Source organism: Herpailurus yagouaroundi, unplaced genomic scaffold (assembly GCF_014898765.1).
Source record: "Herpailurus yagouaroundi ecotype Mexico unplaced genomic scaffold, PumYag 188, whole genome shotgun sequence".
In the NCBI taxonomy this organism is placed as follows: Eukaryota; Metazoa; Chordata; class Mammalia; order Carnivora; family Felidae; genus Herpailurus; species Herpailurus yagouaroundi.
In genome coordinates, this window is record NW_024412419.1 from 6,485,138 (window position 1) to 6,503,950 (window position 18,813).

Genomic DNA, 18,813 nt, shown 5'->3' on the forward strand with positions numbered 1-18,813 from the left:
CCCATAAAAACAGAAAAGAAGTGGTCAAATTACATTTATCAGTGTACTCGAGGCAGTAAGGGAGTGAGTCACTGTACTTCTCTTCTATTCTGGTGCACAGTCTTTTCCTGAAAGTAACTTTCCTCCAGGGGCACAGGTAGGCCATAAACATATGAAATTAATGAAAACTTTTATTAACTTTTATCAAGAATAACAGAAAAGCAGACAATAGGATGATTCAAAATACCTCCGATGTAAGGAAACGGCCCAAATGACTATCATCTGACTTTCTGAATCAGTTTGCTCAAAGAGAAACTGACTAATAATGAAGAACTATGGAATTTTATTCCAATAATCATGTGCTCCTGACATTTTATTCCATTAGGAATTTCGACCCATAAACCACAATGTGAGTAGGTATTTTTGGTGGTGCTTTTTGGTGGAAATTCCTGTACAAATGGCTAAACAGTCCAAACTTCATGCTGCCACAGTGATTGCCCGGAAGTTTCTCTCATCTAGAAGATAGCGTTTCAGTATATTTATGTTTGCCAAATCATCTCTGTTTTCATCAGTATTGGAAGAGGAAAACTTGCTATCCCCATGCCGCTCTGTACGGCCTCTCTTCCACACCCTCCCTCCTCCCCCGAAACTGCACTGTCCCGGAATTTATGGCACATTGTTAGTAAAATATCCCCTATTTCCTCAATTGCTTCCCTTCGACATTTGCTCTAATGAAAACCCTTCTCTCTCTTGAGATCATACCTGTCCTTGCAGACATCTTAAGTGTTAGCTGGTTTCCCTCTCTCATCACTGACCCTGGAGATGAGGAAGGTGCCCTCCTTCCTCCTCATTGTCACCTGCAAAAAATTGTCTCTGCTTCCTTCCTAAAACCCTAGCGTTTAGAAGCTCATGCCATCCCTCCTTGCTGTTGACACCTACAGACTCCCCTGGGTCACTCCCTACTGAAAAAAATTAGAACCTGAGTATTGTCACTCTCTCCACCACATGATCCTTGATGATTTCAATATCCTTACAGAAGAACCTGCCCACACTCTGGCTTCCCAGGTCCCTGGCCTGCCTTCCAACAAAGATCTTGTCTGCCGTTCTAAGTCAGGCCGCCAGGGGGCGTGCTTCGGAGCCTGTTACTCCCCCAGGTATACAGGTTCCATCTGTTCTGACACCACCTTGCACTTTTTCCATGACCTTAGCCCACGTTCTTACTTCTGGTCTGTAATCAGTACTGGAGCATTGCTACAGTTAAAGTACTGTCCTAAAAGCACAGGGATTTTGATGAATTCTATGTTGTATGATCCAGAAAAAAAAAAAAATTCTAGTGCATGATAGTGCATTGGTAACTCTATGCTAAATCACTGAGAGACTCTAAATCTCAGTGATTTAGCATAGAGTTACCAATGCACTATTACACACACACACACACACACACACACACAGACACACACATACATGTGTGTATGTACATATAAGCTTTTTATTTTAGAATAGTTTTTTTTCAAGTTTTAATTAATTTACTTAAGTAATCTCTACCCCCAACATGGGGCTCACACCCACGACCCTGAGATTAAGAGTCCCCACATACCCCACATGCTTCCCCAACTGTTAACATCTTATCTTAGTACATTTGTCATAACTATAAACCAATGCTGACACATTATCATTAACTAAAGCCCACACTTGATTCAGATTTCCTTAGCCTTTCTTTCGTCCTAATGTCCTTTTCTGTCCCAGAATCCCACGCAGGATATGTGACATTTAGTCATCGTGTCTCCTTAGGCTCTCTTGACTGTGACAATTTCTTAGACCTTTCTTATTTTTGACGACCTTGGCAGTTTTGAAGAATACTGGTCTGGTAGTTCGTAGAATGTCTCTCCACTACGATGTGCCTGCCGGAGAGAACTTCCTTTTTGACCAGGTGTAGATCTTCCGCTTACAATTTTACACGTCTAAGGATGGGAAGAACATTTCAAATACTAGCACGGCAAGCCGGGAATGCTGGCTTCAGGCAGCTCCCCGGCTCACGCCTCGGCCCAGAGAGAAGTGGCTCATGTCTGAACGCTTAGTCCTCATCATTCTGTCTGGCACGTAATATTAGCTTATCGAACATTTCCTGCTAGTGACAACGAGGCTGTATCCTGATGATGAAACCAGAGTTAGCTAGGCAGCACAGGTCGGGGCGGTGTGGTATGAAGGGGAATCCTGGGTAAAGGGAACAGCAGGTACACAGGCTAGGAGGCAGGAGAGAGAGATTGGGGGAAGTATAATTATCCAACAAGGCTGAAGCATAACAAAGGTGAGTGTCTCAGTCGATGGGGCTTTTAACAAAATACCGTAGACCGGGTGGCTTATAAGCAACAGAAACTTCCTTCTCATAGTTCTGTAGGTTGGAAGTTTAAGATCAGGATGCCAGTGAGGTCAAGTTCCGGCGAGAGGCCCTCCTGCATGTTGCAGTCTGCTGACTTTTCACTGTGTCCTCCACGATGGAAGGGGCCAGGGAGCTCTCTGGGGTCTCTTTAATAAGGGCACTGATCCCATTTTGAGGACCCCACCCTCATGACCTAAGGCCCCACCTCCTAACACCATCACCTCCGGGTTAGGATTTCAACGTAAATCTCATGGGGGACACCTTCAGTCCATGGCAGTACGTGTGTATCGGGAGGGGCGTGAAATCAGGAGAGAAAAGCACGGCGCAGGATAAGCGGGGGTTGGATCGTAGAATGTATGCCATACTTAAGAGTTTGAATTTATCATAAAGGTTTCGGGGAACAGCTTCCTTTTCGAGGAACATAAAACATGGGTTGATGTTACAAAGACGGCCCAAGGCTGCGCTCTAGAGGGCGGATTGGAGGAAGGCCTGCCTGGACGGTGCAAGATCAGCAAGGTTACCACCTAGGTGGGAAATGGGGAGGCTGGGGCCGCGGGGAGTCAACTGCGCAGGAGGTAGCACACGCGGAAGTTGCAGACATGTGGCGGTGGGTAAGGAAGGCTACGGGTTGTGCACGCGTTCCTGACTTGGGTAGCCAGGGAAATGTCTGTGATAGTGAATGGGACAGGCATTACGAGAGGAATCACAAGTTTCGGGTGATGAAACTGGGTGATGGATTTGGAGGTCCTACATTTGAGGTGCCTGTGATTTTGAGGTGGGAGTTGCATGCATATTGGCCAGATGCGGGAGAAGGAGGGAGGGAGAGGAAGCTGGGAGACAGACCTGCCCAGGAGGCGGGACAGGCACTGAGGAACTAGAGTAAACAAGGGTGTAAACGGGGGAACAGGGTGTGGTATCTCAGCAGACAGCGATCAGCCAGAGGCAGAAGCAAGAGGATAGAAGGTGAGAGATCTTGGGGCGCCTGGGTAGCTCAGTGGGGTAAGCGTCTGACTCTTGGTTTCAGCTCAGGTCGTGATCTCACAGTGCATGAGTTCAAGCCCTGTGTTGGGCTCTGCGCTGACAGTGTGGAGCCTGCGTGGGATTCTCTCTCCCCCTGCCAGAAAATAAATAAATAAACTTAAAAAAAAAAACAACAAAAAAACCCACAAGAGATCTCAAGAAGAGACTGGTCAGCAGAGCCCAATGCTGCAAAGATCATGTGATACGAAAATGGAAAACCAACTACCCCAGTCAGCAACAGAGATCAAAAATGACCCTCACATGGTGTTCAGCAGAGGGTTGGGAACGAGTGAGGAAACACAGGTCCTATGTTGACTGCTCTTTTAAGCTTTATTGTAAAGGCTGTGGATTATGGGATGGTTTTCCAGTACTTGTGTGTTTTTTTTGTTTTTGGCGGGGATGGGAGGGAGCAGCAGCTCGATCCCGAGGCAATGTGTTTATAACATTCTTCCTGAGAGCAGGCGACTCATGCATTTAAAAGGTGTGGGGTGACAAACAGGAACTCAGCTTTCCTGAGGTGCTGGTGGTCCAGTTGGCCAGCTGGAGGGGCCTCGTGGTCTCAGGAGCCCCCGGTCTCCAGGTGGGGGGCGGTGGCCTTCCCCACTGACGGTAGCTCAGATCTTAGGCTGGGCTCGTCACAGTACTCTCTTACCCACCCCACGAAAAAGGATGGCAACCAGTGAATGGCATCCGTCTCCTGGGCACAGGGCACCCCGCTCAGCCCTGGCCGGCAGATCTGGGCCTGCCCTCGGCTGGTGGCGAGTCTCAGCCTATGCTAATGGATGCCACCGGAATTGCTCTGCAGGACATGAGCACAAAACAAAGCACATTTGAAAAAGAAATGTAGTAAGAAAATAGAAAAGAGCTTACCGGTAAAGAGAAATGCAGTATTTTAATGACATTAACAATCTGAGCCGACATCTGCCTATAGCAACAAGCTTGAATGAGCCAACGCCACGGTCTTGCTATAGACACCTAGAAAAGCATACAAAACAGAACGCAAAATTTTTAAAAATATTTTCATGTTTATTTGTTATTTTTGAGAGATACAGAGACAACATGAGAGGGAGAGCGAGGAGCCCAATGCAGGGCTTGAACCCACGAGACCATGAGATCACGACCTGAGCCAAAACCAAAGAGCAGGACACCTACCCGACTGAGTCACCCAGGCGTCCTGAACATAAAAATGTTTTTAAAGACATGTAGCTAGGTTTACAAGAAAGAAAGGCAACCAAAAAGCTGACAAAAAGAGGCTCATACTGATGTAGCTGTTACTTCTAAAGGAGGGAGAAGAGAAAGGTATGTTGGCCTTATGTGCGATATGCTTTTTATTTAAGAAAAAAAGAAAAAAAAAAAAAAAGGTTGGGACGCCTGGGTAGCTCAGTTAAGTGTCTGAGTTTTTAGAAGTGTTTTTCAATGTTTGTCCATTTTTGAGAGACAGGGACAGAGCACAAGTGGGGGAGGGGCAGAGAAAGAGGGAGACACAGAATCCAAAGCAGGCTCCAAGTTCTAAGTTCTCAGCACAGAACCGGAGGTGGGGCTCGAACTCACCAACTGCAAGATCATGGCCTGGGCCAAAGTCAGACACTTAACCGACTGGGCCACCCAGGTGCCCCAGCATCTGACTCTTACTTTCAGGTCAGATCACGATCTCACGGTTCATGAGCTGGAGCCCCACATCGGGCTCTGCAGCCAGCAGCATGGAGTCTGCTTGGGATTCTCTCTCTCTCTCTCTCTCTCTCTCTCGCTCTGCCCCCAGCCCCACTTGTACGGTCTCTCAAAGTAAATACACTTAAAAAAATTTTTTTTAAAAAGACAAATTTTGAACCTAATGTGGCAAAGCAAAAACATTTGTTCAACGTCAGCAGTGGGCACATGAGTGTCTATTAATTGTGTTCTGTAGTGAACTATATGCTTGAAATATTTCATAAGGTCTTATTTTTTTATTTTTTTCAACGTTTATTTATTTTTGGGACAGAGAGAGACAGAGCATGAACGGGCGAGGGGCAGAGAGAGAGGGAGACACAGAATCGGAAACAGGCTCCAGGCTCTGAGCCATCAGCCCAGAGCCCGACGCGGGGCTCGAACTCACGGACCGCGAGATCGTGACCTGGCTGAAGTCGGACGCTTAACCAACTGCGCCACCCAGGCGCCCCTTATTTTTTTATTTTAAAAAAATGGTCTAAACTCCATGTCTTCCTATTATTCCTTTCCTAATTGGGGGAAGACAAGTTAGTGTTGGATAGTTGGCACATAGTGGATTTAACCTTGTTCGTTTTCGTCTATGGGTGTGTAATGCTAGAAAATTCTCCACATATGCTTTTTTTCTTCCTCTAGTTATTGCCCCTCCCACATCTTTCTCCGCCAGTAAAACACTTCCTCACAAACCCTGTGCACAGCTGTCCCAGAGTCTTCCCAAGCTCCCCCCTCCACCTGGTCCCAGAGGCCCCTTTGTGCATGCCTATAATAAAGCTCTTCCTGTACTGTATGGTAATCACTTACTAGCTTCTTGAAGCCAAGGGCCATGGTTTAGTTTTCAGTTGCCCCGCAAGTGTAGGAACTCATGAATCATGGAATGGATAGTTCAAAGAACGAATACAAAATACATTATTACAATATTTATCCATATAAAATAGGAGCCCTTCCACGGGCCTTCCTTCCCGCAAAGCATGTTACCCAAGCTGTTGTGTTTGGGAGGGATGTGCTGGGCTGGCAGGCAACTCCAGGAGCGGTGCCCCTACCACTCGTGGTCGTGGCCCAATGTCAGCACAGCCCTGAATCTCAAAAGGGAGTCATTAAACCTGCCATCACAGTCTAAGGCCTTCCCAGTGAGCAAGTACCAGGACGGGCTTACTTGGGGGTGTCCAGCCTGGCATCTTCGTACGAGGGTTAGCGGAAGACGTTTTTCCCATGGTGGTTCACGACAGAATCTAGAGGGGCCTCTGGACGCACAGTTCCCTGGAGTCTGAAATCAAGGCACAGGAACCCAGTGGGAGCCCTGGTGCTCTCACTTGAGAGGTTTGTGTTTTGAGGTCTCACTTGAGAGGTACACTCACTTGAGGGATTTGTGTTTTGAAGTAAGCTCCATGCCCGACGTGGGGCTTGAACTCACAAGCCCGAGATCAAGAGTCGCATGCTCTACTGAGACAGCCAGGCGCCCCTAACTTAACGTTGTTTTAATTGCCTTCCAAAGTGTTTATGTGACTACAATTTAAGTATTTTTCTTTTCAAATTTTTATTTAAATTCCAGTTAGTTAATATACAAGTGCACTGTTTCAGGAGAATTCAGTGATTGATCACTTACATATAACACCACGTGCTCATCCCAAGTGCCCTCCTTAATGCCCATCACCCATTTAGCCCATCCCCCCACCTCCCTCCAGCAACCCTGTTTGTTCTCCATCCTTAAGTCTCTCATGGTTTGTTTCCCTCTCTTTTATTCCCCCCCCCATATGTTCATCTGTTTTCTTAAATTCCACACGAGTGACATCATATGGCATTTGTCTCTGACTTATTTCACTCTGCATAATACATTCACTCTAGCTCCATCCACGTCCTTGCAATGTTTTAAGTCATCTGTAAGCGATTAAAGAGTTAATGATTCCTTAGAATATAATCATCATGTTGAAGAATCCCCTAGTAAACGAAAGACCATGATCTCTCCTGAGGTGAAAGGCCTGGAGTTCACTTCTATAGATGGAATTTAAAGCCTCAGAAATTAGCAAACACACACACACATATTTTTAAACTACCGTTTAATTAGTTTGAAAGACACAGAAATTAGAAAAAAAAAAACATTTATACGCAAGTTAAAAACATCTGTAAAACCCAGCAATAAGCCAGCAGCGCCAGGGACACGGACTGGAAAGGAGGGGTTATGAAATCATCACGTCACAGTGTAACCGACACAGCGGGAGTTCAAACTGAGAACCATACAACAAGAAATAGTTTACGGATCTGTTGAAAAATAACCCTTCTTTAAAAAAATATTTTGGAGTAACAAAAACAAAAAAGCACAGAACGCCACATTCTAGTCTTACCCGGGGAAGGCAGACGACAAAAACCGGCTGTTACAGCTGGGGCCCCCTCCCCATGTTCGGGCGACGATGTCCGACCGCTCCTAGGCACAGGTCAAGATACGACTCTTCAAGGCAGGCAGGAATGAGCTCATACGGTCTCCCTCTGCACGTAGAAGGGTTTCTCTCGTTCCACCTGAATTATCTCTAGTGTCATTCCTACTGCTTCACGCGGTGCCTTTCTGGTTCCGAGAGGCGGTCGTGCATAGGTGACAGACGAAGCTTGGCTTGGAACATGTCTGTGTGGGGTGTTTGATTCCTTTCTCCTTGTGACACAAAGTCAGGAGCAAAGGTACTTTGTTGACCAATCTGCACATACAGAACCAAAAATACTTAAAACTGGGAAGGGGGCAGATGTTGAAGTCTGTCAAACTCTTCACGGGTGTCCTTTAGCGGTGAAGGACAGAAAAGCGATATTACCAAGTTAATTTCTCGGAGAAGTTACCCCAAAATAGAGACTGGCCAGGGCACAGTCATTTACGACTCCAGGAAAAGGTAGCTAGTTACTCTCTCCACTTGAAACATGTTATTAAGAAAATGGCTAGTCATTGTGTTGGGTGTTGCTCTGTATCTTTTGGTTTTTCATTTTATTTCCATTTCTTTCTGCGGCAGCAAAATCTGACGAAACGTGAGCGGAGAGATGGCCGTGCATCACGGACTTCAGCTTTAGACAGTGATTCCGCATGGATCTTTCTTTATGTTGTTATTTCTAGGACATAGAGTCTTGGGGTCATTTTGGTTTGGTTTTGCTTTATAAAAGGTTTTCTAAAAGAAGACAGGTATCATTAATTCTAAAGGTGAGACAAATCAGTCGGCATAAAAATGTGTCTTCAGGCGCCATTTCAGAAAGTCTTCCCAATCAATAAACTATAGAGCTTGTCAGTTGTTTACTGGGATTTCCATGTTAAAAATCTATTAAAATAAATATTATTTTAAAACATATAAAAACATTAATAAGCAGCCCACTGATTAAAATGTAACTGGCTGCATCCTCTATACAATGAGAGCCTCAAAAAAGCAGCCTAGTCATTGATTATAAGAGCATTCCTATAAAACACCAACATGGAAAATTTCATTGTAAATTCTCTTCAGTAACGAGAGTCACTATACATAGATTTGACTACGCGGTGCTGCAGAAACACACTGTGGAGACCCTCTACTCTCTGATCTTTCCAATCCCAATTTCAGGTACAGATTAGCCAATCTTTTCCTTCAGCATTAGGAGCGTGCACGGATACGAACCCACTCTCACGAGGACGGCTGCAGAAGGAACTTTCTGCATCTAAGGTACTCGTATAAATGATCAGCCATTCCTTAAATGTACACTTGGTTCAGAGGAAGAGTTTAATAAGGTACTTGAGGGCAGTTAAGATTACATTTCACAGTGTTACATAGAATTCCGCACCTATGTGAAATCTGATGTACTCAATTTCAGCCAGGATAGACCACCAGTGGGTGAACGAAACTCCATCAAATACCGGTTTAGATGTAAAACTCCGGACAAGTCCTCCATTGACGCAACAGCAGGCACCATTCTGAAACAACTATTCTCTCAAGTAATTTTTTCTTTCAGTTTTAACGGAGAACCCTTAACATCAAGTAAGTAATGATTTTGAAGTTTATAATAAGGAAACAAAAAAGTGTTAAGTGCCCAAGTGGATTGTGAATATACAAACTAAAATTTACAGGGCATGAATTTTAAATAGGAAAGACTTTTTTTGTCCTAAACACAATCTAGTCCTTGAATAAAAGTATAAATTTTGTCATTATTTTCACGGCCGAGTTTTAACATGTCTTCTGTAGTTTAAAGTGGTAAACCCTGTCCAGTAAACTTGGTGGGCTGCACTGACACATTCTAGGACAGATCACCTTCAATTTCACACGGCACAAATGAACAAACAAGCAGAGAAAGCAAAAGGAAGATCTGTTTCCTTCACTAGAGACTATTTCATGATCAAGGATTCATGTGAAGGGCTATATTCAGTAGAAAGGTTATGCTGCCACGCCTTCTGATTTAAGGGATTGAAAGATTTTCCTCGGTTGCCAAGAAAACCTTTTGAAAAGTCTGGGCTTGGAGCTGCTCAAGTAATAAAAGTAAATGACCATGACAATAGTTCTGATTGTGAATCTGCCTTTGTCCGTGACTCCTACACATCTTGCTAATGGCTTCCATTCATTACAAATCGACTGGTCATAAACTTTTAGAACTGATCCTTTAATTTCTTATTAAGAAACTCTGATCCAGAGGACAGGCAACTTGCCCAGATCCTAAGGTTCCTTAATAACAGAGCCAGATGAACAGATCTCCCAGGACAATCAGTGTTTCCATGTGCGTTACCTTCACTCTTTAAAAAAGAACCACTCTTTGTACTGCAAAGTTTCCTGAAAACTGTTATCTATGGAAATCCTGCATATGCCTGTCACACACGGCAGGGGTCAATAACACAAACACTTCTTAACCAAAAGTATGGTGGTGGCGAAAGTGGTGGCTGGACATTGTTGAAGCCAAAGAAAACCTTCTCTACTATGCTGGATGTTTTAGAAGCTGCATACATTTCTCCAATTACCCTGAGTTCCAATAAAAATGCTCATTTTTAAAACTGAGAGTAAGCTACTTGTAAAATGGTGATCACTGAGATACATCAAATTAACTGTTACTGTTTCAAGAAAATGAAATTGAGGGAAGAATAATGTTTTTGTTCCCCTTTTTTTTTTTTTCCCTGAGTAGTATAATAATGATGTTCACCGATCATCTCTGGAGTAGTTTCATGACAACTGAAGAGTGGAGAAATAATATAAATATGGACTGAATCTTACTGTGTTGATTAAAAAAGAAGCAAGCACATAGTACAATGAATCCCTTTATACTTAACAGTAGTAGAGATATACCAGTTTCCACTTCAAGTAGAAGTATTAATCCTTACAACACTCCAAGTAGATACAGTCATTTCACACAGCACAAAGTGTTTCTTCTTGAGAAGAAAAGTCGAGAATTAGATTTCTTTAGTTTTTCTAGATTACATACTTATGAGAATTTCTACAAAATTAGAGAAAAGCTATCCTAAAACCATTTCATACAAAAACCAAAAAACTAGTTGATCCAAAGGGATGAAAATCAGTCAATCTGTATAGATAATGTATCATCTTCAAAGTAATTGGAAAAGTATTCAATCATCTTGCTTCCTGGATGGCAACACCATGAGGACATTCATTGAACAAGAAACAGGTAACAATGATTTTAGGTTTACAGGCAGAGAAATGACATAGGTGATAAAAATAAACAGTTATTATTTATTAATGGCTGGAGGTGGGCTGAAAAAAAGTTTTATTAAGCTCTCTTATTTTCATTTATGACATGCCTAGACTTGTCCTTTAAACCCTGAATTTGTTTACTTTTGAAAAATAGTGATCAGATTCTCTGCAGCAGTAATTAAACTAAGGAGACCTTTCGGGGGCAGATATTTTCCATGATTATTCTTTTCCATCGTCTCACGTGACACAGCTAGCTTAATTTCAATGCATGGGAAAACAGAGAAAATTTATTTAGCTATCTGTCCTTTCCTGGGAAGTAAGTAGCAGGGTATGGCTGACCTCAGCAGGTGGAAAAATCTTACCTTTAGAAAAACAACCACATTTGCTATAAACAAAGACCAGGATATTTCTAAAGTTCTAAAAAGATACGCTGATGTTTTTGCTGACTGAGACCTCACCAGTTCCAAGGACGCTTGCTGTTTCTCTTTAAATGAAATACTGCGCAGCTCAAGCCAGATAGGGGTTCTGCTTTAACTTCACTTACAAACTTACTAACGACAAAAATAAAACACACACCACACCTAACCAATTTGCATTGCATTAAAAATGTAAGGCAGAAAGGAAATGAACTGGCCAAATAAAGGTGAAGTCAAATCAAAGACTGGTCAAATAAAGGTGAAGTCAGAAGGCCCGTGTCCCCTGCTCTTCTCTCAAACCCCATGATCCCGTGATTCACTATCTGTAGCCGAAGCCCTACACTCCAGGATGGTCTCGCAGTCCCCTCCTCTGCTTTCAGCTTACCACGCCCGTCACCAGACTGTGGCATTAAAGGAGACATCTAGTAATTCAAGGTGAGATCAATTATGGGGAAAATGGCCTGTAAGATAAAAGCATACTCTTCTACTTACAGAACCTAAAACTCATTAAAAAGAGCGAAGAGCAACATTTTAATGTAAGAATTTAAGAGTCTGGAAACTGATTTATTTTATTTTCTAAAAATGTGGGCCAGACCCCACAACTTTAAGCTTTCATCTCCCTAAAACTTTCCCAAATAGGAAGTAAGCTGTTAAGGATAAGAAAGTGACTAGACAGTCACCTTACTCAGTGATTTCTCTTCCATAACCCTCACACAATCCACCACTATTGTTTTCAGGATCCCTCTAACAATCCTATATAATTTATGCTTGATAAATTTCATTTCAAAGTCCACCACATTAAAAAGTTATTACATTTCGATGTCTTACATAATCACAAAGAACTCAGATAAGTAAAGGTGAAAAGCACGTCTGCGGAGCACGTGGTACCTACACGGTGCACCTGTGCCCCATCCCAGCAGGCTCTACGCCAGTCCTCGTGGGGCCTCCTTCATTCATGCCTTCCTTCCTTCCCTTGTCATCTTCTCTTGCCTTTTTTTTTTTTTTTAAGAAAATAAACTTAAAATATCCCATTACCCACCTTTAATTGTGTTGAAGAAATTCTTCCTTGACGGGCTCTGACTGACACAAAGTAATTAAATTCTCCAGGAAAATAAGCTACGTATAATTTGGCATCCGGTCCTGTTTGCGGTTTCGCTACATACTGTAGTCATCTGAGATACTTTAAGAAAACCCTTCCAATACTGAGATGTTTATTGCATTTTTAAAGTATCCACATCTTAAATATCCTGTTTCAAAATTCCTCCAGAATTCCTTTACAGCATATAACATCAAATATTGAAACAGTGTTCTCACAATATTACACTTGAAAATACCATTTAGGAACGATATTTCAGGAAATAGAGGGTTTAAGGCAAGACATTCATTTGGAAAAGTTAATTTCTCTCAATCATCCAGATTGACACAATTACCTGTCCACCTCTTCGGTGCCTTGGGATACGCAACATACATTCAGCAACAGGGCACACATATGACCGTGTGGACATATGCTGAGGTCCTGAGTGCCCATTGAAATAATGGAAATATTTTTATATAAGGCGTGGCCCACAGGGACATGGCCTGGGAGGGGTTATTCACTCCGTTTCCAATCTGCTATACAGGAAATTCCCTACCTAGATCTGTCAGATGTCCCCCCACTTAATCTCTTTTCAAACAAACACAAATCCCTTGAAAGGTGCTAAGAGTGGTTTCTGTTAACATAGAAAAAATAGCCGTCAGCATATTTTCCCCTTCACTGTTTTAATGATGAATGTCTAGAGGCTATTTCTTGATTCTGATTGCAAACATTGTTTGTTGTGGAAAAACTATTCTGTCCCAAGGAATTTTCTCTTTCATCAAACTTTTTGGATCGTGCCAGCTGAACATTTTCCTGTGTATTCTTTCCTCTTTGAGTTTTTTTCACCGGCAACAACAATAATACTAAGATACCAGCAATGTGCAGGCCGTAATACCAGGAGCTAGAAGAAAAAAAACAGAATTTACTTTATTAGATTTTGATCACGGATGCTTAGCAACTGCACACTCGTCAAAATGTCCCAGGCCCCACTCAGGATGTGTGCATTCACCACATCTCTTGCATTCCTGTCCCACCCCTGCCCCATGAGATGCAGCTCTAAGGCGTATGCTAGTGAGTTTTTAGAAAGCAGCATATAAGCCCAGACCGCTTCGGAGCATGACACTAGGTATCACATCACATTCCTCTGTAAGGGTCATAAGTCCATGGCTACACAGAGCAAAAACAAAAAGGTACTTATTAGCAGCTGCAGCGACCTAAGAATAATCTCGCAAATCCACAGAATCGAACACTGAGTGAACAAAGGGAAGGCAGAGATAATAAAGACCTTAAATGCTCTGGCCTCCTCTGCTGTTTACGGCCCCTGATTAAGTTACAAATATTCCAGTGATGTGAGTAATAGATAATACTGCCTCTTGATGGTCACTGTCATATAATAAAGGAAAGTCACATTATTAAGAATATTATTAGAGGTATTATTCCAGAAATTAAGTATAAATCAAGTGCGACCGAGGCCACTTTTTTAGCTGTAAGTTCAAGTGATCATGAACAAAGTACCTGGGATAGAAAATCTAACCAACAGCTCGATCACATTCAAAAACAAGTAATCATTCTGTGAAAAGGGGACATTTTAGTGGAGTTCCTTAATGTCTGTCCGTATGTGTCGCCATATTCCATTCAACAATTTTTGACCACGCGTTCTGTGTTGCCGTTTCTAAACACTGGGGTAATGAGGACTTTATGAAAGATGAAGTGTCTGATCTCAAAGATCTCGCTGACACAGCGAGAGCGGAATTTGGTGGGTGAGGGAGACAATAAAGAGATAAAACATGGAATTTAGGGGCGCCTGGGTGGCACAGTCGGTTAAGTGTCCGACTTCAGCCAGGTCACGATCTCGCGGTCCGTGAGTTCGAGCCCCGCGTCGGGCTCTGGGCTGATGGCTCAGAGCCTGGAGCCTGTTTCTGATTCTGTGTCTCCCTCTCTCTCTGCCCCTCCCCCGTTCATGCTCTGTCTCTCTCTGTCCCAAAAATAAATAAACGTTGAAAAAAAAATTTTTTTTTTAAATAAAAAATAAAAAATAAAAAAACATGGAATTTAAGACAAGAGTTTCCATAATACAGAGAAGACAAAGTACCCGTGAAACATAAAAGAGTAAGAAGGGAACAAATTCATGAAATACAAGTAATCTATTTCCCTTTGACTAAAGCAATGAAAAGGGTTAACAATCCCTTGTTAAGAACAAACTACATTTTAAAACTGCTCTGTCCTATTTTTGATTGTTCATCTTATTTCAAGTTCGCCTATCCTCTCCTTTTTGGAGTTAACAGTCTGACAACCCGAACTCTTGGTGCACAGACTCAACCAATACTTACTCGTGATTATCTGGAAGATATTATTTTGCTTCCACTCCCAGAATATCCCGAGAGACACAAAAGCCTTTGCTCCAGCTTATAAACTCCTAGCCCTTGACCCCAGGGCAGGGGTGAGCAAACTCCAGCCCACGGGCCACATCTAGCCGGATGCTGCTTCTTTTATTTGGTTAAGTGAGGTACAACTGACCTAATACGTTACAGTAGCCTCAGGTGTGCAACATGATGATTCGATACATGCACACATCGTGAAAGGATTCCCACGGTGAGTCCAGTTACCATCCAGGTGTAAAAAGAACAGCTACATTTTCTAGTTAAACCTCTGCGAGACCTGAGGCAGCGGCTGCCCAGCTGGCACATGTCTTAAGTCATATTCGTGTGAGGGTTAAGTGGTGTGAATCATTCCATAAAAATCTTGGGACTGCTTGGTTTAAGATGAAAAAGTTAACTACAGAAAGTAAGGCTAGGGCATGTTTTTTTTTTTACACTACCCAATAGCAAAGAGCTTGCTCTTAAAAATAAAGTTATTCCTGGGCGCCTGGGTGGCCCAGTCGGTTAAGCCGAGTCTGACTTTGGCTCAGGTCATGATCTCGCGGTTTGTGAGTTCCAGCCCCGCGTCGGGCTCTGTGCTGACAGCTCGGAGCCTGGAGCCTGCTTCGGATTCTGCGTCTCCTCCTCTCTGTGCCCCTCCCCTGCTCATGCTCTGTCTCTGTCTCTCAATAATAAATAAGCATTAAAATAATAATAATAATAATAATAATAATAATAAAGTTATTCCCACTGGTATATTTTTAAGAGTGACACTTACCTGTAAAACATGAATGACGGTTTTACAGATAGAAGTACAAATGGCACAACTGTGTAACTTATTGCTATTTGAGTCACTATCCACGTTATAACATCATACAATAATTTAAGCTGGGGAGGTTTGATGAAATAATGTCTAAAGTTATTTCTCATCTGAAATAAAGAAACAAAAATATGTGCTTTATCTTCAATGTTGCTACAGAATCACACTGACTACATCCACTGCTTCAAGAACGTGCAGTGGCTGACATTCTCACGCGTTGCTGGTGCAAGTCTAAGGTGGTGCTGCCATTACGGGAAAAGTTGGTTTGGCAAAAACGAATACATGTATCTGTGAAAAATATGGAGAGAGCAAAATGTGGGAGTGTGGGTAAAAGGCATGTAGGAGTTCTTTGCCACTCTTCTGGAGATTTGAAGTTGTATTAAAATTAAAAGTTTCCCGGGGCACCTGGGTGGCTCCGTCGGTTAAGCGGCCCACTTCGGCTCAGGTCATGATCTCGCGGTCCGTGAGTTCGAGCCCCGCATCGGGCTCCATGCTGACAGCTCAGAGACTGGGGTCTGCTTCAGATTCTGTGTCTCCCTCGCTCTCTGCCCCTCCCCCACTCACGTTCTCTGTCTCTCAAAAAGATGAAATGAATAAACGTTAAAAAAAAATTTTTTTTTAATTTCCCCCAAAGTTAAAAATAACACTGCCTAGAGCTCTTTAAATCATATTTGGTATAGTATATAAATAAAGTTCTGTCTGTTTTCAATGTTTCCTACTATGACTTAATGAGACATCCTTCCTCTTCTTGAAGCCCTGGGTTTGTGAAATACAAGTGAAGATCATACACTGAGCTCAGGCCAAACACACTTAGAATAAATGGCAACGACACACATTCTCAAAATAGGTGTTTCCTAATAACCACTATTCAAACATTTTTTTTAGCTTCCAAAAAAGTCAAAACATTTCAGTTTTGAAATGTGCAAACTTAACCAAACATCATTTCCTCTTTCCTACGATCATCTTCCCTGCTTTTCTTGTCTCATATGTTCAGAGGTGAAACACGGCCCCGTGAGGATACCACCGAGTTTCTCAGAAGTGACCTGGTGTGTGGTTAACGGCTCTCCCTACAGCGAGACCATCATTCGCAGTGGCCAGAACGAGCCCCGACACCGACCACGTTGCCTGGTTCCCCGTGCAGCACCTACCCACCCTCCCCGCCCCCGACCACCAGGGGCAAATCCACTCTCCTGAAGCACGGCTTTCCACCGGTCATCTCCCTCCCGGACTCCCCGGGCTGCAGGCGGCATGAGGGCTGGGCCCTCTCCTCGTCTCTCAAGTCCTTCTATTATGCCCTCCTCCCTCCGCCCCCTGCACTCCTTTCCCCTTCCAGAATTATCCACCGTTTAGGGATTCACAAAGTCTCTGCTTCAACCAGGTTTACTTTTCGTTTCCAAACACACTGGCACTTCCAAACTTGGTTTCGAGAATGTCATCTCCTGGCCTACCGTGTCATGTTCTACCCCCACCAAACTTGGCTCACTTTTAAAACGACCTTCATAGGGGCGCCTGGGTGGCGCAGTCGGTTGAGCGTCCGACTTCAGCCAGGTCACGATCTCGCGGTCCCCGAGAGTTCGAGCCCCGCATCAGGCTCTGGGCTGATGGCTCAGAGCCTGGAGCCTGTTTCTGATTCTGTGTCTCCCTCTCTCTCTGCCCCTCCCCCGTTCATGCTCTGTCTCTCTCTGTCCCCAAAAAATAAATAAACGTTAAAAAAAAAAAAAAAATTTAAAACGACCTTCATCTTCCAAAGCCCTAATCCAACCACGCTTCCCTAATGAGGCCACCTCTGGTCAACCCAGCCAAAAGGGATTTCTTTCACCTCTAAACAACTATGTTACTTACTATCTATAAAGCCCACGGGATCTATCATATATGCCTCGTGCTGTACATATGCACATATGTACCCCCACCTGAAAATTGACCTGAAAACTGACTAAATCTCTGCTAGTTTGTTAAATGAGGCCTCCTCACCTGTACGTGCTGGGAGAAGCCTGTTCGAGCACTGTTTTGGTCACGTCACTTTCAAGGACTCACACTGAACTGTCCTTCCTTGCCCACCCATGTCACCAACCTGATTTCTCAACTGTTTCCCGAAGTATGACTCCAGGTTCCAACCAAGCCAACACTCTAAAGAACTGTGTCCTGTCTCTAACGTTGGCACCCGCCACCCGGGGATGGCCCACCGGCTCTGTCCATGGTCTTCGTGCTCCCCTCCTCACCTAAAGGAGGATTCATCGGGGACAGCTCTCGGGAAACGTTTGTGAAATGAACCCATCTTTATTTAACACAGGTTTTAGCTCTCGTTCAGAAAACCGCGTAAAGACAACCAACGCTGTGCAGGTCCCTCCCGCAGGAGCGCTGGACAAACACGGCAGGCACCCCCCTCGCTTCTAACCAGAGCACGGCTCCATCTGCGGCCACACGAATGAGGCCTTAGGGGAGAGGGTGAGCTCGGCCTCCTCCTCCCACTCACGTGGACTCCCCCTCGAGGACGACGTGGGGTTCTAGATACTCACGGCTCGTGCTGCCAGTGTCATCACCACTCCCGTGAGAAACGTCAGGTAATACCCCGGGTAAACCCCGTGCCAGATGGCGGACAGAACGAACGTCTGGATGGTTGGACTCAAGGAGGCTCGTTCGTAACACACCCTGGAAACCATGAACACCACACTGAGTGGTTAGAGTTCACACAGCCCACAGCGATCATTCTTTTCTCAGCCGACATGGCCCAGGGCAACCAAGAAAACAACCGCAACTTAGCGTCGGCCACAACTTGACCTGTGACCTCAGGGAGGTGAAGGCTATTAGATATTCCTATTGATCTAGGAAAACAAATTTGATTTTCATCTTTTTATGGTACATGTAAAGAAATCTATACTATTTACCAAAAAACTTCAATGTGCTTAGTCTAAAATTTCCCTGTAACATGGTAGAGAACTCAAATGAAAGTAAGACTTTCTAAAGGTGTCTTATTTATTTATTTATTTATTTAGTAAGTAAGTAATCTCTACTCCCGATGCGGGGCTTGAACTCACGACCGTGAGATCAAGAGTCACATGCTCCATTGACTGAGCAAGCCAGGTGCCCCCAAAAGTTATCAAATTTAAAATACAACAAAGGGGTGCCTGGGTGGCTCAGTCAGTTAAGCCTCCGACTTCGTCATGATCTCATGGTCATGATCTCATGGTTTGTGGTTCAAGCCCCGCATCAGGCTCTGTGCTGACAGCTCTGAGCCAGGAGCCTGTTTCAGATTCTGGGCTCCCTCTCTGCCCCTCCCCCACTTAATGCTCTGTTTCTCTCTCTCAAAAATAAAGAAATAAACATTTTAAAAAATAATAAAATAAAATACAACAACAACAACCACACACAGATTAGTTCAGAAAATATGTAGCCACTGGGGAGACTGCAATGTACCACAAAGCGACAATGTCATATGGT

At 43.7% G+C, this 18,813-nt stretch overlaps 1 protein-coding gene across 4 annotated transcripts in view; it reads right to left on the reverse strand.

The window, feature by feature from the left end:
* Positions 1 to 8,769: 8,769 nt before the first annotated feature.
* MBOAT2 (membrane bound glycerophospholipid O-acyltransferase 2) overlaps positions 8,770 to 18,813 on the reverse strand; it is a 130,591-nt gene continuing 120,547 nt past the window's right edge. For 3 of the 4 annotated variants that reach the window (XM_040496019.1, XM_040496016.1, XM_040496017.1), the window contains 3 exons: positions 17,892 to 18,024; positions 15,334 to 15,485; positions 8,770 to 13,099 (listed from right to left, as the gene is read on the reverse strand). In XM_040496019.1, coding sequence (XP_040351953.1) covers positions 12,874 to 13,099; positions 15,334 to 15,485; positions 17,892 to 18,024 — 511 coding nt within the window. In that variant the 3' untranslated portion in view covers positions 8,770 to 12,873. The remainder of the gene's footprint in view (positions 13,100 to 15,333; positions 15,486 to 17,891; positions 18,025 to 18,813) is intronic. The other variant, XM_040496018.1, reaches the window with a different exon arrangement.